The 14566-nt window shown below is 44.9% G+C and overlaps 1 protein-coding gene across 2 annotated transcripts in view; it reads left to right on the forward strand.

Annotated features, from left to right (window-relative positions):
• Positions 1–14566, forward strand: part of PLEKHM1 (pleckstrin homology and RUN domain containing M1) — a 48211-nt gene that overhangs the window by 14280 nt on the left and 19365 nt on the right. For both annotated transcript variants that reach the window (XM_079796846.1, XM_079796847.1), the window contains 2 exons: positions 879–1505; positions 9683–10082. In XM_079796846.1, the coding sequence (XP_079652972.1) occupies positions 879–1505; positions 9683–10082 (1027 nt within the window). The remainder of the gene's footprint in view (positions 1–878; positions 1506–9682; positions 10083–14566) is intronic.

A 14566-nucleotide genomic window follows, 5' to 3' on the forward strand; every position in this document is an offset into this window, starting at 1 on the left:
ATCTCAGGTTCTTACCGCACTCCTGGGTGGCAGTGGCTTTCTAATTGTCCCCCTTATCTCATTCTGTCCTTTCTTGACATTTACTGAGCTTAAGCGAGCCGGAGCCAATCACTGCGTCCTGTAGAGCACGGTCTGTCCTCCTATGCAGGGGACACGAGCAGGGGACTGTGGTAGTCAGAGGCGGGCATTTAATCCGATCGAGGCGTTCAGGAACTGAGTTTGGTATACCCGGGTCTGATCTTATCCAGAGCAACCCACCCTAAAGTCTGCGTAGCTGAGGTCAAGTCACCTTCCTGTGCAAACACCTATAGCCCACAGGCTCCCAAATGCTAGCCTGGAGTCTGGTTCACTCGGTGGGGGCCCCAGAATCCGTATCCTGACCAAGTTCCCTGGTGATTCTGGGGCACAGCCAAGTGTGGGGACCGTTGCCCCACTCTGCCTCACCAGTTTGATTCTCAAAAACCTGCATTACCCGGCTCTGCCACCAAATCACCCACTCCTCCCCACATTGAGATGCCAGTGCTCCCCACTCCTGTTACAGGTCTGTGGCTTTCCTACCCTTCGTGCCTTGCCTTCTGTTGGTTTCATGTGCCTACGAGGTCCTCCTAGCTTTCCCTCTTGAAATCCCACAAGGCCCAGCTCAGAAACTGCCCATTCTATGGCATTATTTTCACTCCAACCCAAAAATGATCACCCAGTTCCCGCCACGGCTCTTCTAACAACAGGTGTGCCCCTGAAAGCTAGTTACCTGGACGGAGGACAGGGACCATGTCTCTTCCCTGTGTCATCAGTATTGGCTCTTGCCAGCCAGTGGATAAAATGACGTCTCCATGATTCAGAGTCATTTCTGGACATAACCCTGTTCTCCGCCTTCCCAGGCACACCATCTCGGACGTGGAGCACCTGGTCTTCGTCAGCACGGACGTGGGCCGCTGCCGGGCCTGGCTGCGGCTGGCCCTCAACGACGGCCTGATGGAGTGCTACCTGAAGCTGCTGCTGCAGGAGCCGGCCCGCCTGTGCGAGTACTACCAGCCCTCCGCCCTGCTCCGAGACCCCGAGGAGAGCGAGTTCCTCCTCAGCTTCCTGCAGGGACTGACATCCTTGTCCTTCGAGCTCTCCTACAAGTCCTCCATCCTGAACGAGTGGACGCTCACCCCGCTGGCCCTGTCTGGGCTTTGCCCATTCTCTGAGCTCGACCCTGTCACTACCTCGGGGACAGAACTACAGCGGAAGGAGTCTCTGGATTCCATCTCCCACTCCTCAGGCTCAGAGGACATCGAAGTCCAGCACTCGGGCCATAAGATCCAGCGGCACAGGCAGCTCACTGCCTCCTCCCTCAGCCTGGACACGGCCAGTTCGTCCCAGCTGTCCTGCAGCCTCAACTCCGATAGCCTCCTACTCCCGGAGAATGGCTCCAAGAGTCCAGATCACTCCGAGGAGCCCATGTCCTACGACTCGGACCTGGGGACAGCCAATGCCGATGATTCAGACCCGTCTCTGCACGAGTGAGTACCGCTCCTTCCCTCTCTTTCTGCTTCCTTCCTTCTTCTCTTCCTCTTTCCCTTCCTTCTTCCCTCCCTTCCTATAGCATGTGATTGCCTGTCACCGCACACTGAACTCTATTAGGGCGTAAGGAAAGGCAAAGGGAACATCTCTTCCTCAGGGACTGAGGTTGCTGGGAGCTGTAACTGGAGGCAAAATGGGGGCAGTGAGGAAATGGATTTAGACAGCGCTCAGAGCTGGTTCAATCCAGCTCTGTCCTGGGCGACCTTCTCCCCCCCCACACACTTTTATTGATTAAGGTATTACATTTGTGTCCTTACCCCCCTATTGCCCCCTCACCCCCCTGGTGTCTGTGTCCATTGGTTAGGCTTATATGCATGCATACAAGTCCTTTGGTTGATCTCTTTCCCTTACCCCTGTCCTCCCCTACCTTCCCGCTGAGGTTTGATGGTCTGATCGATGCTTCTCTGTCTCTGGATCTGTTTTTTGTTCATCAGTTTATGTTGTTCATTATAGTCCAAAAATGAGTGAGATCATGTGATATTTATCTTTCTCTGACTGGCTTATTTCACTTAGCATAATGCTCTCCAGGTCCATCCATGCTGTTGCAAATGGTAAGAATTCCTTCTTTTTTACCGCAGCGTAGTATTCCATTGTGTAGATGTACCACAGTTTTTTAATCCACTCATCTGCTTGATAGGCACTTAGGCTGTTTCCAAATCTTAGCGCTGGTGAATTGTGCTGCTCCTGGGCAACCTTTGACAAGTTATTTCATCTCTCTGGTACTCAGAGAAGACAACAATATTTTACACCATCTAGAGAGAAGGAAACTAATAGTTCAAGGCTATATTTACAACTTCTGAAAAATACAGTAAAGCATGATGCAAAAGAATGGTCTTCTGTGACGTCCCAGAAGACCTCCCAGAGGATACAAACCTGAATGCTGCCTGGAGGAGGTGGTAGACATATGGGCCAAGCCCACGTGTGGAAAAGGAATCCGCGGAGCGACAACATTGGCTAGAGAAGGGAACCTGGGCAGAGCCTTCTTTTTTTTTTTTAATATGTTTTTATTGATTTTATTTAAAAAGTATTTTTCTTGATTTCAGAGAGGTAGGGAGAGGGAGAGAGTGATAGAAATATCAATGATGAGGGTGAATCATTGATTGGTTGCCTGCTGCACGCCCCTACTGGGGATCGAGCCCACAACCCCGGCATGTACCCTGACCGGGAATTGAACCATGACCTCCTGGTTCATAGGTAAACACACAACCACTGAACCACACCAGCCATGCTGTTTTTATTTATTTTAGAGAGAGGAAGGGAGAGGGAGAGAGAAACATCAACGAGAAACATCCATCAGCTTCTTCTTGCATGCCGCCTAGTGGGGTTCAAGCCTGCAACCGGAGCATGTGTCCTGACTGGGAATTGAACCTTTGACCTCTTGATGCATGGGACAGTGCTCAACCAACTAAGCCACACTGGCCAGAGCAGAGCCTTCTTCATTCAGGCTTTTTAACATTAATTTTTGAGTAATAGTCTATTTTTATGGTTAAAAAAAAACCTAAAAAGTGTTTCCCACCCCTATAACCATAATTATTTTCTTGCTTAGTCTTCCAGTGTTTCTAAATACATCTATAACAAATATGCATATGCAGATTTTAAAATTGTATTTCTTATTCTCCCACCTCTTTCCACAAAAGCTAGTATAAATACACTGTTATACACCTTGTTTTGGAGGAGATCTTTTCATATCAGAGTTTCTTTTTATTTCCCCCCTGGCATATTTTTTCATTGTCTGAAAGTACCTTAGTTTATTTAATAAGCCCTATATGTAGTGGTCATCGGAATCCAGTGTTTTATAAGTAACCTTGTGTGTGTAGTTTTTTATTTCTCTGTAGTTATCTCTGCTCAGTAAATTCCCAGAAGCAAAATTGCTGAGTCAAAGGATAGATGAATTTGTCATCTCATGGATATCGCCTAGTTATACTCTGTTAGCCTTATCAACAGAAGGTATTATCAAACGTTTGGATGTTTGCTCATCTAATAGGTAACAAAGGGTAACCGTTTTATTAACCATTTTCTTCAGTTGGATCCATGTTCCATCAGCCTGTGTTTAGGACCTTTTTCACTCCTGCTGTCCCTGCCACCTCCCACCTTTGGTTCAGGTCTTTACAGGGATACCACCTGGTGTGGGAATTGTACCAGTTTGGGCTGGTGGTACGGACGGGCGTGGAGCAGATCTTATTTCAAGCCCTGTTCTACCACTTACAAGCCCAGTAATGTCAGGCAAGTTGCTGGCTTTTTTTGAGGTTCTGTTTTTTCATCTTTAAAATGGAGATCATGGCCCTAGCTAGTTTGGCTCAGTGGATAGAGCGTCGGCCTGCGGATTGTAGGGTCCCGGGTTCGATTCTGGTCAAGGGCACATGCCCGGGTTGCGGGCTCCATCCCCACTGGGGGGGCGTGCAGGAGGCAGCCAATCAATGATTCTCTCTCATCATTGATGTTTCTATATCTCTCTCCCTCTCCCTTCTTCTCTTAAAATCAATAAAAATGTATTTAAATAAATAAAATCAATAAAATGGAGGTCGCCTCAGAGGGCTGGTTGAGGATCAGATCAGATGCCTGTTAGTGAGTTGCACACATAAGAATGTCTGGTAGGCACCAGAAAGAACTTCTGAGCACTGAGTGTGTGAGATAGAATTTTCAAATGTCAAACGGAAGGCTTTTGCTAGAACATGTTGGAAAGGAGCAGGCCCTGCCCCAACACGGCTGGGCCTGTGGCATGACGTAGGCTCATTCACATGTCTCGGTCATTTGTTGCCTCTCCCTCCTCCCACAGACCAGCCAGCCTTCTCTTTGTCATGTGTCTTTTCTTTATCTTTCATGAATCTTGTGATTGGAAAATTCCAGCTTAAGGTCATTGAGCCAGTGGCCATCCACCCTGTGTGGTTATTATGGGGAACTAACTCAGGGGAGAGGGTCAGGATGTACAGACCAACACTAGTGTGAGGAACCAGCATACACTAAACACACAGATATGCAAACACATATGCAGCCTTCTTAGAGCTGGGCTGGAAGTTAGTCTTTGAGCATCCACAGACCCTAGCATTTCTTGGAGTGTTTTAAGGGTAAAGAGTCTCACCAACAGTTGAGCGTTCACTTAAGCTATTTTTATTAAATTACTTAAAGTAACTTAAAAATTATGTGTAAATACCTTGTGCTTATATACCTCTTAAAGTTGTACAATCAGAACATCTACAAATAGCCCAGCCAGAGTGGCTCAGTTAATTGAGCGGCATCTTGTGCACCAAAAAGTTGCCAGTTCGATTCCTGGTCAAGGCACATGCCCACGTTAAAGAGGATTTAGTCCCTGATTGGGGTGCGTGTGGGAGGCAACCGATCGATGTTTCTCTCTCGTCCTCTCTCTGAAATCAATAAAAACAATTTTTAAAAAACCCTACAAATTAAACAAAGAAAAGTACAAAACATTAATGTTCACAATGAAATGTATTCATATAATATTTCACAGAAACCACATTACAGCTTGCTTCTTTTGTGTTTTTTGAGTGTGAATTATAATTAGCACAGAGAAGCCTGGGTACATTCTAGTGGTTGAAAATGTGGACTCGGAAGCCAGACCTGAGTCTTCCTTAACCAGCTTTTTGACCTTGGGCAAGCTACTCAGTCTTTCTGACATTCACGTCCTCATCTGTAAAATGGCGATAAGAATGTTTCAGAGGGATGCCAGGAAGATGAAATGAGTTAAGATAGTGCTTCGAGCGGTGCCTGACACACGGTGAGTGTCCAGTAGGTGGTGTTACTGTCATTTACTGCTAAGTATCCTGAGAACTGATGACCTGAGTTCTACTGCTTGTCTCTATAAGCACTGCTGTGAATAGCTGGTTAGTAACATTTATCAGCTGTCATCATGAGGTCTTCCCGTGTGGGAAATGATCCTTAGACCATGCGGCTCATCTCTGTGCAAGAAACCACAGGCTCAGAACCATTGGCAGGGGTTCTTTCCCAGGTGGCCATCAGAATCTCCACGCCATGCTTTTTATTGATTTCACACATACACACATAGATGCATGTGCATATAATACATGTGCTTTTTTAAGATTGTTTTTTAAGTGAATGTGCCAAGAAATTTTTTAAACAGACGTTTTTGATCACCACTGCCCTGAACCAGAGAGAAGTGGGAACACTATCAATTTCAGTTCTTTTTTTTTTTCTTTCTTTCTTTTTCTAGAGAGAGAAAGCAATAGAACCATCGATTTTGTTGTTCCACTTATTTATGCATTCATTGGTTGATTCTTATATGTGCCCTGACTGGGGATCGAACCCACAGACTTGGTATATCAGGACAATGCTTTAAGCAACAACTGACCTACCCGGACAGGGCTGTTTCATTTGTATGTTGCATTTTATTCAGTTTTCTTTCTTTTGCCTTTTCTTCAAAATCTCATTCTTGCACTTTTTCCAGTTGAGGTATCTATCTCTTATTCTCATTGGATCCTGAGACCAGAACTGATTCTGATGAGGCTCTGTGAACTTGATTTCACCTTGACCTTGGTTTTTGTTTGGTGGAAGCTCTAATTTATTGCACCATCAATCACTCACTACTCTACCTCCCAGGAGCCCATGAAGAGACTTCACAGGGGATGTAAAAATCTGTCCCCCTTGCCTAGCTGGTTTGGCTCAGTAGATAAAGTGCCGGGCTGCAGACTGAAGGGTCCTGGGTTCGATTCTGGCCAAGGGCACGTACCTCAGTTGCAGGCTTGATCTCAGGCCCAGTTGGGGCATGTCCAGGAGGCAAAATCAATGTGTCTCTCCCGCTCCCTTCCACTCTCTAAAAATCAATGGGGGCCTGGCTGGTTTGGGTCTGTGAATAGAGCATTGGCCTGCAGACTGAAGAGTCCCGGTTTCAATTCCGGTCAAGGGCACATGCCCGGGTTGCAGACTCGATCCCCAGTAGGGGGCATGCAGGAGGCAATCAATGATTCTTTCTCATCATTGATGTTTCTATCTCTCTCTTCCCTTCCTCTCCGAAATCAATAAAAATATATTTTTAAAAAATCAATGGGAAAACATATCCTAAAATCTGTCTCCCTAGTTCATTTCATAATGTGGCCCAGTCTGTCACAGTGGTTTGGACACATACAACTGGTCAGCAAATGTTCCTTCCTCCTTTGCCAGTGGAGACTAGCCCTTTGCTTCCAGAACTCAGCAATCCCTGTTCCCTGCAGGTTGCACTCCCAGACTTTTAACTCTGTTTTTAGAGTGAGGCCATAGAGCAGGAACCAGCACCCACCTGTGTCTTCCATAGCTATTCTATAAGCACATTTACAGCTTTCTCTGATAGGTCACCTTTTTGTTTAATGAGACATGATTCACACACCATAAAGTTCACCATTTTAAAGTATACAGTTCAGTCGTTTTTAGTATATGCGCAAAGTTGTACAACATCTAGTTCAAGAACACTTCTATCACCCTGTAAGGAAGCCCCTTACCCATTAGCTATGGATTTACCTATGTTGGACATTTGATGTCAATGGAATCATATAATACACGGCCTTTTGTGAATTCTTTCACATAGTACGTTTTCAAGGTTCATCCATGTTGCAGCATGTATCGTAACTGAATGATGTTTCCTTATATGGATATGCCACAATTTGTTTAGCTATTTATCAGTTAATGGACAGTTTTTAATTATAGCCATCCTAGTGGGCATAAAGTAGATCTCATTGCAGTTTTGATTTCTACTTCACTACTGTCTAATGATAATTGAGCATCTTTTTATGCACTTATTGGCTATGTATAGGCCTTCTTTGGAGTAATGTCTATTCATATCTTTGCCTATGTTTAAATTGGGTTGTCATTTTATTACTGAGTTGTAAGAATACTATATAGCCCTAGCCAGTGTGACTCAGTTGGTTGGAGCATCATCCTGTACAACAAAAGGTTGTGGGTTCGATCCCCGGTCAGGGCACATATGGGAGGCAACTGATCAATGTTTTTCTCTCATCTCTCTCTAATAATAATTAAAAAAAAATCAGTAAACATATCCTCAGGTGAGGATAAAAAAAACTATAGCCCTGGCTTGTTTGGCTCAGTGGATAGAGCATCGGCCTGTGGACTGAAGGGTCCCAGGTTCAATTCTGGTCAGGGGCATGTGCCTGGGTTGCAGGCTCGATCCCCAGTGGGGGGCGTGCAGGAGGCAGCCAATCAATGATTCTCTCTCATCATTGTTGTTTCTATCTCCCTCTCCATTCCTCTCTGAAATCAATAAAAATATATTTTTGAAAAATCAATAAACATGTCTTCAGGTGAGGATAACAAGAAAGAGTGCTATATATTCAGGATACTAGAGCTTTATCAGAAATATGATAGTAGCTGCATATAAAATATGCAAATATTTTTCCTATTCTCTGGGTTGTCTTTTCACTTTCTTGGTGGTATTCTCTGGAAGCACAAAAGTTTTTATTTTTATGAAATCCAATTTATCTATTTTTTTATTGGCTGCTTATGCAGTAGATGTCATAGCTAAGAAACCATTGCCTGACCCAAAGATATGAAGATTTATACCTGTCTCCTTCTAAGAGTTTTATGGGTTTTGCTCTTACCTTTAGGTCTTTGGTCCATTTTGAGTTAATTTTTTAACATGGTGTGATAGGAGTCCAACTTAATTCTTCCGCATGGAACTATTCACTTACCCCAGTATCATTTGTTGAAAAGATTATTCTTTCCCCATTAAAATGTCTTGGCGCCTATGTTGAAAGTCAATTGCCCATGAATGTATGGGTTGGTCACCTAGTCTTGACTAGAATGTCTTGAATTGTTGTTCTGGATTAAGATGGTGTTGTGTAGATAAGAGCAGAGTTCAGCCAGAAGGTAAAAACTTGAGTTCTAAAATCTTAGTTTCCATAATCCCACATGAAGGAGAGTTTGATGTGTCTTTCTAGACCCAGTTTAAGCCATTAGGGCCGATGTGTGCAATCTCTTGGGCTCCAGACAGCTTTATTGTCATGTGAACCTGCATTTATCCACGATGGACTCAACTGGGTTCATCAGCAGAAGAGGAGCCAGCAAATAGACTTACTTCAGAAATGGAACTCAGATTCCCAGAAACTTCAGGAGAGGGAGGACGGAGCAGCCACTAGCCAGTGCACATTCCAGAATGCCCAGAAGTATGTTTTTGCGTGCATGTGTGCGTTTGTGTGTGTGTGTATACACAAAGGCAGTAACACTGGCTCCCTCTGGCCCCAAAAGCACCATTTAGGGGCAGGAAGAGCCAGTTCCGTTGGGAGGAGTGAGCAGGAGCACACCTCATGTATACTTGTATGCACACTTGCACACCTTGTGTACACTGACCCCCAGCAGCAATTTCTGGGAACGGGAGCCTTCTCTGACTCCACAGCCAATCCAGCTCTGAGGTGGACCAGCCCTTGCACCTCACCCCAACCATGCTTCCCAGATACTGTTCCAGGAACAAGGTGGGTCCTCACTTCAGCTAAGTCCATGTCCCGGGGGCGGGAGTCCTGGTGCCTCCGTGCCGTTGGGGAGCCCCGCTCTGAGACGCTCTGTTCACTGGGCTGTGCCACAGTCGGCTTTGGGAAATGACTGCCTACACAGCCATTTGTTTGGCCGGGCAAACTCTACAGGGAGCCTGTGCAGCAGGTAAAGGCAACCAGTTCCCGTTCACATCAAGTCCTTTTCTCTGCTGTGTGAGCTTTTCACCTTGGATCCTGGGCTCCATACTCACTTGCCAGCTGCAGAGAAAGGGAGATGATGAGTGTCAGAGGAGGAGGCTTGTGGTCGAAGGAGAGCAGTGGGTGATGAAGAGTGTTTTGCCCTGGCCAGTGTGACTCAGTGATTTGCGTGTCTGTCAGCCCAGGCACCAAAGGTCTCGAGTTCTTGTAGCAACCAGTCGATGTCAATCTCTCTCTCTCTCTCTCTCTCTCTCTCTCTCTCTCTCTCTCTCTCTTCCCTGCATTCGCTCCCTTCCATTCCCTCTGAAAAGCGATGGAAAAAATATCCTCAGGTGAGGATTTTTTTAAAAAAAGAGTGTTGCTTCTTAAATCACAAAACAGCAGTTTTCCATTCTTACCACTGCCCCAGTAGCCATGGGCATTCTAGCTGACAACCTGTCACACAGGTTTCTTTGTTTAAAAACTTCCAGGGTGTTGTCTGAATTCAACAAAGCCCAGGTAAACTCTGTGCCAACCAACGGACTGAGCCGAGAAACGGAGATTCCCACACTACAGGCCTCACTCTCCCTCCACGGCCTCTGCCTCGACACCAGCACACACCTGCACGTTGAGGCGCCTGCAGAGCCCCTCCCTGCCCGAGCAGCCTCTGGGGCTGCAGATGGTGGCCACAAGCAGGAACCACTTTCCCTGGCACCTGGCATCCCGGGCTTGCAGCATCTGGGCACTGCCCAAGCTGTCCCTTGGAGGAGCGCTTCAGACCAGCAGCCTTCTAGTCCTGTGAGAGCAGTCGGCCAAGGGGATGGCCAGCAGAGGCCCTCGGTGGATGACGGAGCTGGACGGAGCCTCATGGTTTCCTCACCCACCAGTCCGGTGAGTGGTTCAGGCTGTTCTGGGGGTGGTCTGGAAAAAGGTCTCCAAGTCAGGGTTTCCCCACTTGATGACCCCAAGTGGTCTCTGCCTTCTTCCCATTTACCCCCTCTCTCTGGGTGGTGTTAGTGTTAAAAGCATCGTGATGATGGAGCTGATGTTTCTTGGTGTGTGAGTAGTGGATATAAGCTGGGCACCGTGCCCATCAGTTCCCATGGTTATCTCTTGTCATCTTCGCATCAACCTTATGAGAAGATAATTCTCTCTTGACCACAGACTCTCTGCTCGTAAGCACTGCCACTGAGCAACTTAAGGCCTTGGGCCAGGAACTTCACCTCACTGAACCTTGGTTTCCTCATCAGTTCTTGTTATTAATAAATTGATATTTTTATATAATTCCTTTGAAAATACTCATTTTGCAACATGATCCAGATTTAGAACTGTGCTGTCCAATTTGACAGCCACTAGCCACATGTGACTATTGAACACTTAAAATGTGGCTAGTGTAAATCGAGATAAGCTATGAAAGCAAACATTGGATTTGGAAGAGTTAGTATGGAAAAAAGACTGTAAAATTTCTCATTAATAATTTATTGATTACATATTAAAATGAAAATATTTTTATATATTGGGTTAGATAAAACTTTAAAATTAATTTCATCTGCTTCTTTTTACATTAAAAAAAAAATGTGGCTACTAGAACACTTAAAGTGACATATAGGACTCACATTGTATTTCTATTGGACAGCGCTGTTCTAGAATCAGCCAATTCAGTTTGTTGATAACCCGAGGGAAGTCAATCCTGGGGATGTCCTGGAGAGAGCCATGGTAGTGACTCGAGAAGTACTGGCCCAGTGGAACAGCAGTCAAAGCTGTGACCCAAGCTCTTTGGCTATTTCCGTTTGTTCTTGTGTCATGGAATGCAGACAGGAATCTATGCACGTGTGCTCCTGGACACAGGAAGCATGGAGTTTGTCCCAGCTGCAGCCTGGGGCTCATGTTGGTGCATGGTCTTACATTTCATGCACCATCATGCACATCCTCACCATCCATGCACATCTCTCCTTTGACCTGTAACTTCCAGATCCTATAACTCAGGATGGGACCAGGGCCATGAAACAAACGGAAAGAGGCACACACACGCACCCTTTTTAAAACAGCTTTAGTGCCTTTAAAATTATTTATTTATTTTTAAAAATATATATTTTATTGATTTTTTACAGAGAAAAAGGGAGAGGGAGAGAGAGTTAGAAACATTAGTGAGAGAGAAACATCTATCAGCTGCCTCCTGCAACACTCCCTACTGGATATGTGCCCGCAACCAAGGTACATGCCCTTGACCGGAATCGAACCTGGGACCCTTGAGTCCGCAGGCCGACGCTCTATCCACTGAGCTAAACTGGTTAAGGCTATTTATTTATTTTTTTAATCAGAGAGGAAGGGAGAGGGAGAGAGATAGAAACTTCAATGATGAGAGTATTATTGATCGGCTGCCTCCTGCACGCCCCCCACTGGGGATCCAGCCCGCAACTTGGGCATGTGCCCTTGACCGGAATCGAACCTGGTACCTTTCAGTCCACAGGCCAATGCTCTATCTACTGAGCCAAATTGGCTAGGGCTTTTAGTGCATTTTAAGTTCACATGATTAAATTATAGATTCATTTTTTTTAAGTATATTCATGGATTTGTAGCTATCACCATAAACTAATTTTAAAGCCTTTTTATCTCTCATAAAAGAAATCCCCTACCCATTAGCAGGCACTCTCCAACCCTTTCTCCCTCCCACTACCTTACTCCCCTCAACCCCTGGCAACTACTAATCTGCTTTGTCTATAGATATGCTATTCTAGACATATCACATAATAGAATCATATAATATGTAACCTTTGGCAATTGGTTTCTTTCAATTAACAATGTTTTTAAGGTTCATCCATATTGTAGGATGTATCTATCCCTACTTCATTTCTTTTTCTTTTTTTTTTTTTTTTTTTTAAAATATGGAACGCTTCACGAATTTGCGTGTCATCCTTGCGCAGGGGCCATGCTAATCTTCTCTGTATCGTTCCAATTTTAGTATATGTGCTGCCGAAGCGAGCACCCTACTTCATTTCTTTTTATTGCTGAATACTATTCCATTGTAGATTCCATTTATGCTTATGTTGCATTTTATTTATCCTTTCATTAGTTGAAAGGCATTTGGGGGGGTTTCCCCCTTTTTTGGCTATTATGAATAATGCTACAATAAACATTCATGTACAAGTTTTTGGGTGGACATACTTTTTTTGTATTTATTTATTTATTTATTTATTTATTTATTTATTTATTTATTTATTTTTCACATATGTTGTTCATTCTCTTGGATACGGACCTAGGAATGGAATTTTTGGATCATATGGTAACCAAAGGAGCTGCCCCATTTTATATTCTCACCAGCAGTGTATTCCTCTACATCCTCACCAGTAGTTCTTGTTGTTGTTGTTGTTGTTATTAGAAGTGGCATCTCATTATGGTTTTAATTTGCATTTCCCTGATGGCTAACGATGTTGAGCATATTTTCATGTGCTGTTGTCATTTCTGTATCTTCTTTGGAGAAATGTCAATCAGAACCTTTGCCCAGGGTTATCTGTCTTTTTATTACTGAGTAATAATAGGTTGGGGTTTTTAAACATATTATTGAATTTATTGGGGTGACATTGGTTAATAATTATAATAATTTTTTAAAATATATTTTTGGAGTGCCACTGGATTTTATTTATTTTTTTAAAATATATTTTATTGATTTTTTTACAGAGAGGAAGGGAGAGGGATAGAGAGTTAGAAACATCAATGAGAGAGAAACATCGATCAGCTGCCTCCTGCACGCCCCCTACTGGGGATCCAGCCCACAACCTGGGCATGTGCTCTTGACTGGAATCAAACCTGGGACCCTTCAGCTGCAGGCCAACACTCTGTCCACTAAACCAAACCAGCTAGGGCGTCTTGTTCTTACATTTAGATGTGTGGTATATTTTGAGTTAATTTTTGTATATTGTATAAGGATGAGGTCCAACTTCATTCTTTTGCATATAGATATCCAGTTCTACCAGCACTATTTGTTGAAAAGACTATTTTTTCCCCTTTTTAAAAAGTTTTTTTATGTGATATGCATTCTGTAACCACCATCCAGATCTAGATATAGAACATTTCCAGCCCACCAAAGGAAACTACCATAGATTCATTTTTCTTGTCATTGAACTTGTTAAAAATGGAATCATACAATATATACTCTTATGCTTCTTTCACTGAACTGTGCAATTTACCTATACATACAACCTGGGACTATAGTTTGGTCTTTTCCTTTGATCTATAGTATCCTATATAATAAAGAGGTAATATGCAAATTGACCATCACTCTAACACACAAGATGGCCACCCCCATGTGGTCAAAGATGGCTGCCCCCATGTGGACACATGATGGCCGCCACAAGATGGCCAGCAGGGGAGGGCAATTGTGGGCGATCAGGCCAGCAGGGGAGGGCAGTTGGGGGGAACCAGGCCTGCAGGGGAGGGCAGTTGGGGGGGACCAGGCCTGTAGGGGAGGGCAGTTGGGGAGAACCAGGCCTGCAGGGGAGGGCAGTTGGGGGGACCAGGCCTGCAGGGGAGTCTGGTTGCTAGAGAGTTGCTTGGTAACATGGAATCAAAGCACCTCTCCTTAGGGGAGTTGTGGATCCATTCATTCCCCCACTCCCTAGTCACTGGGCAACACTGTGTGATCCGCCCATTCACATTGACCTGGTATCTTCACTCCTCAGCCAGACTCCTCTCTGGATTTCACCGTTGTATAAAGTGTCCTAATGCCTTTAATAACTCCAGGTGGCATTCCTGGGGTGCTTTGGGTCCCTGGTGGTAGGTGGTTTGGGTCCCTGGTGGCAGGTGCTGCTCTGGCTGAGATTCTTGGTCAATGGTGATTTCCCCTCACTGTTGAAGGGGCAGGGAACTGGCCAGATATGGGCCCCTGAGTGAGCAGGCTGTAGGAAGGTGGCATGAAAGAGGGGGACGGGAGACCGTGGTGCGCTCCTCTCCCCTACCTCCCTTTCTGCTTTATAACTGGAGGCCTTGGTGTGGAGCACAGCCACGGGGCTTGGTCCAATTCCATGTGCAGAAGTTCCAAGGACCCAGTGTTCCCACTTTTTTTTCCTCCGTTGCTTAAGAGAACAAAAGGTTTCCCCAAGAGTATGATTTCCTGGTGGCTAACGTGTGGTCCCTGGAGTGCGTCTGACCATTTCCAGCTGTCTCCCTCTCCACTGCGGATGAAGGAGCCCTCACCAGTGAACATACATCATCTCAGAATCCACATTTGTCTCCTTCCTTCCACTTCCCTCACCTCACCCTTGTGTTTTATGTTAAAGATGTTTGGAAAGTCAAGATTTGTTCTTTCATCTGTTATAACTCTATGCCAGGCACAAATAAAAATGACTGTTCCAAACAGCTTTGTAGGTGCTAGGATG

Source organism: Cnephaeus nilssonii (assembly GCF_951640355.1).
Source record: "Cnephaeus nilssonii genome assembly, chromosome: 19".
Taxonomy (NCBI): domain Eukaryota; kingdom Metazoa; phylum Chordata; class Mammalia; order Chiroptera; family Vespertilionidae; genus Cnephaeus; species Cnephaeus nilssonii.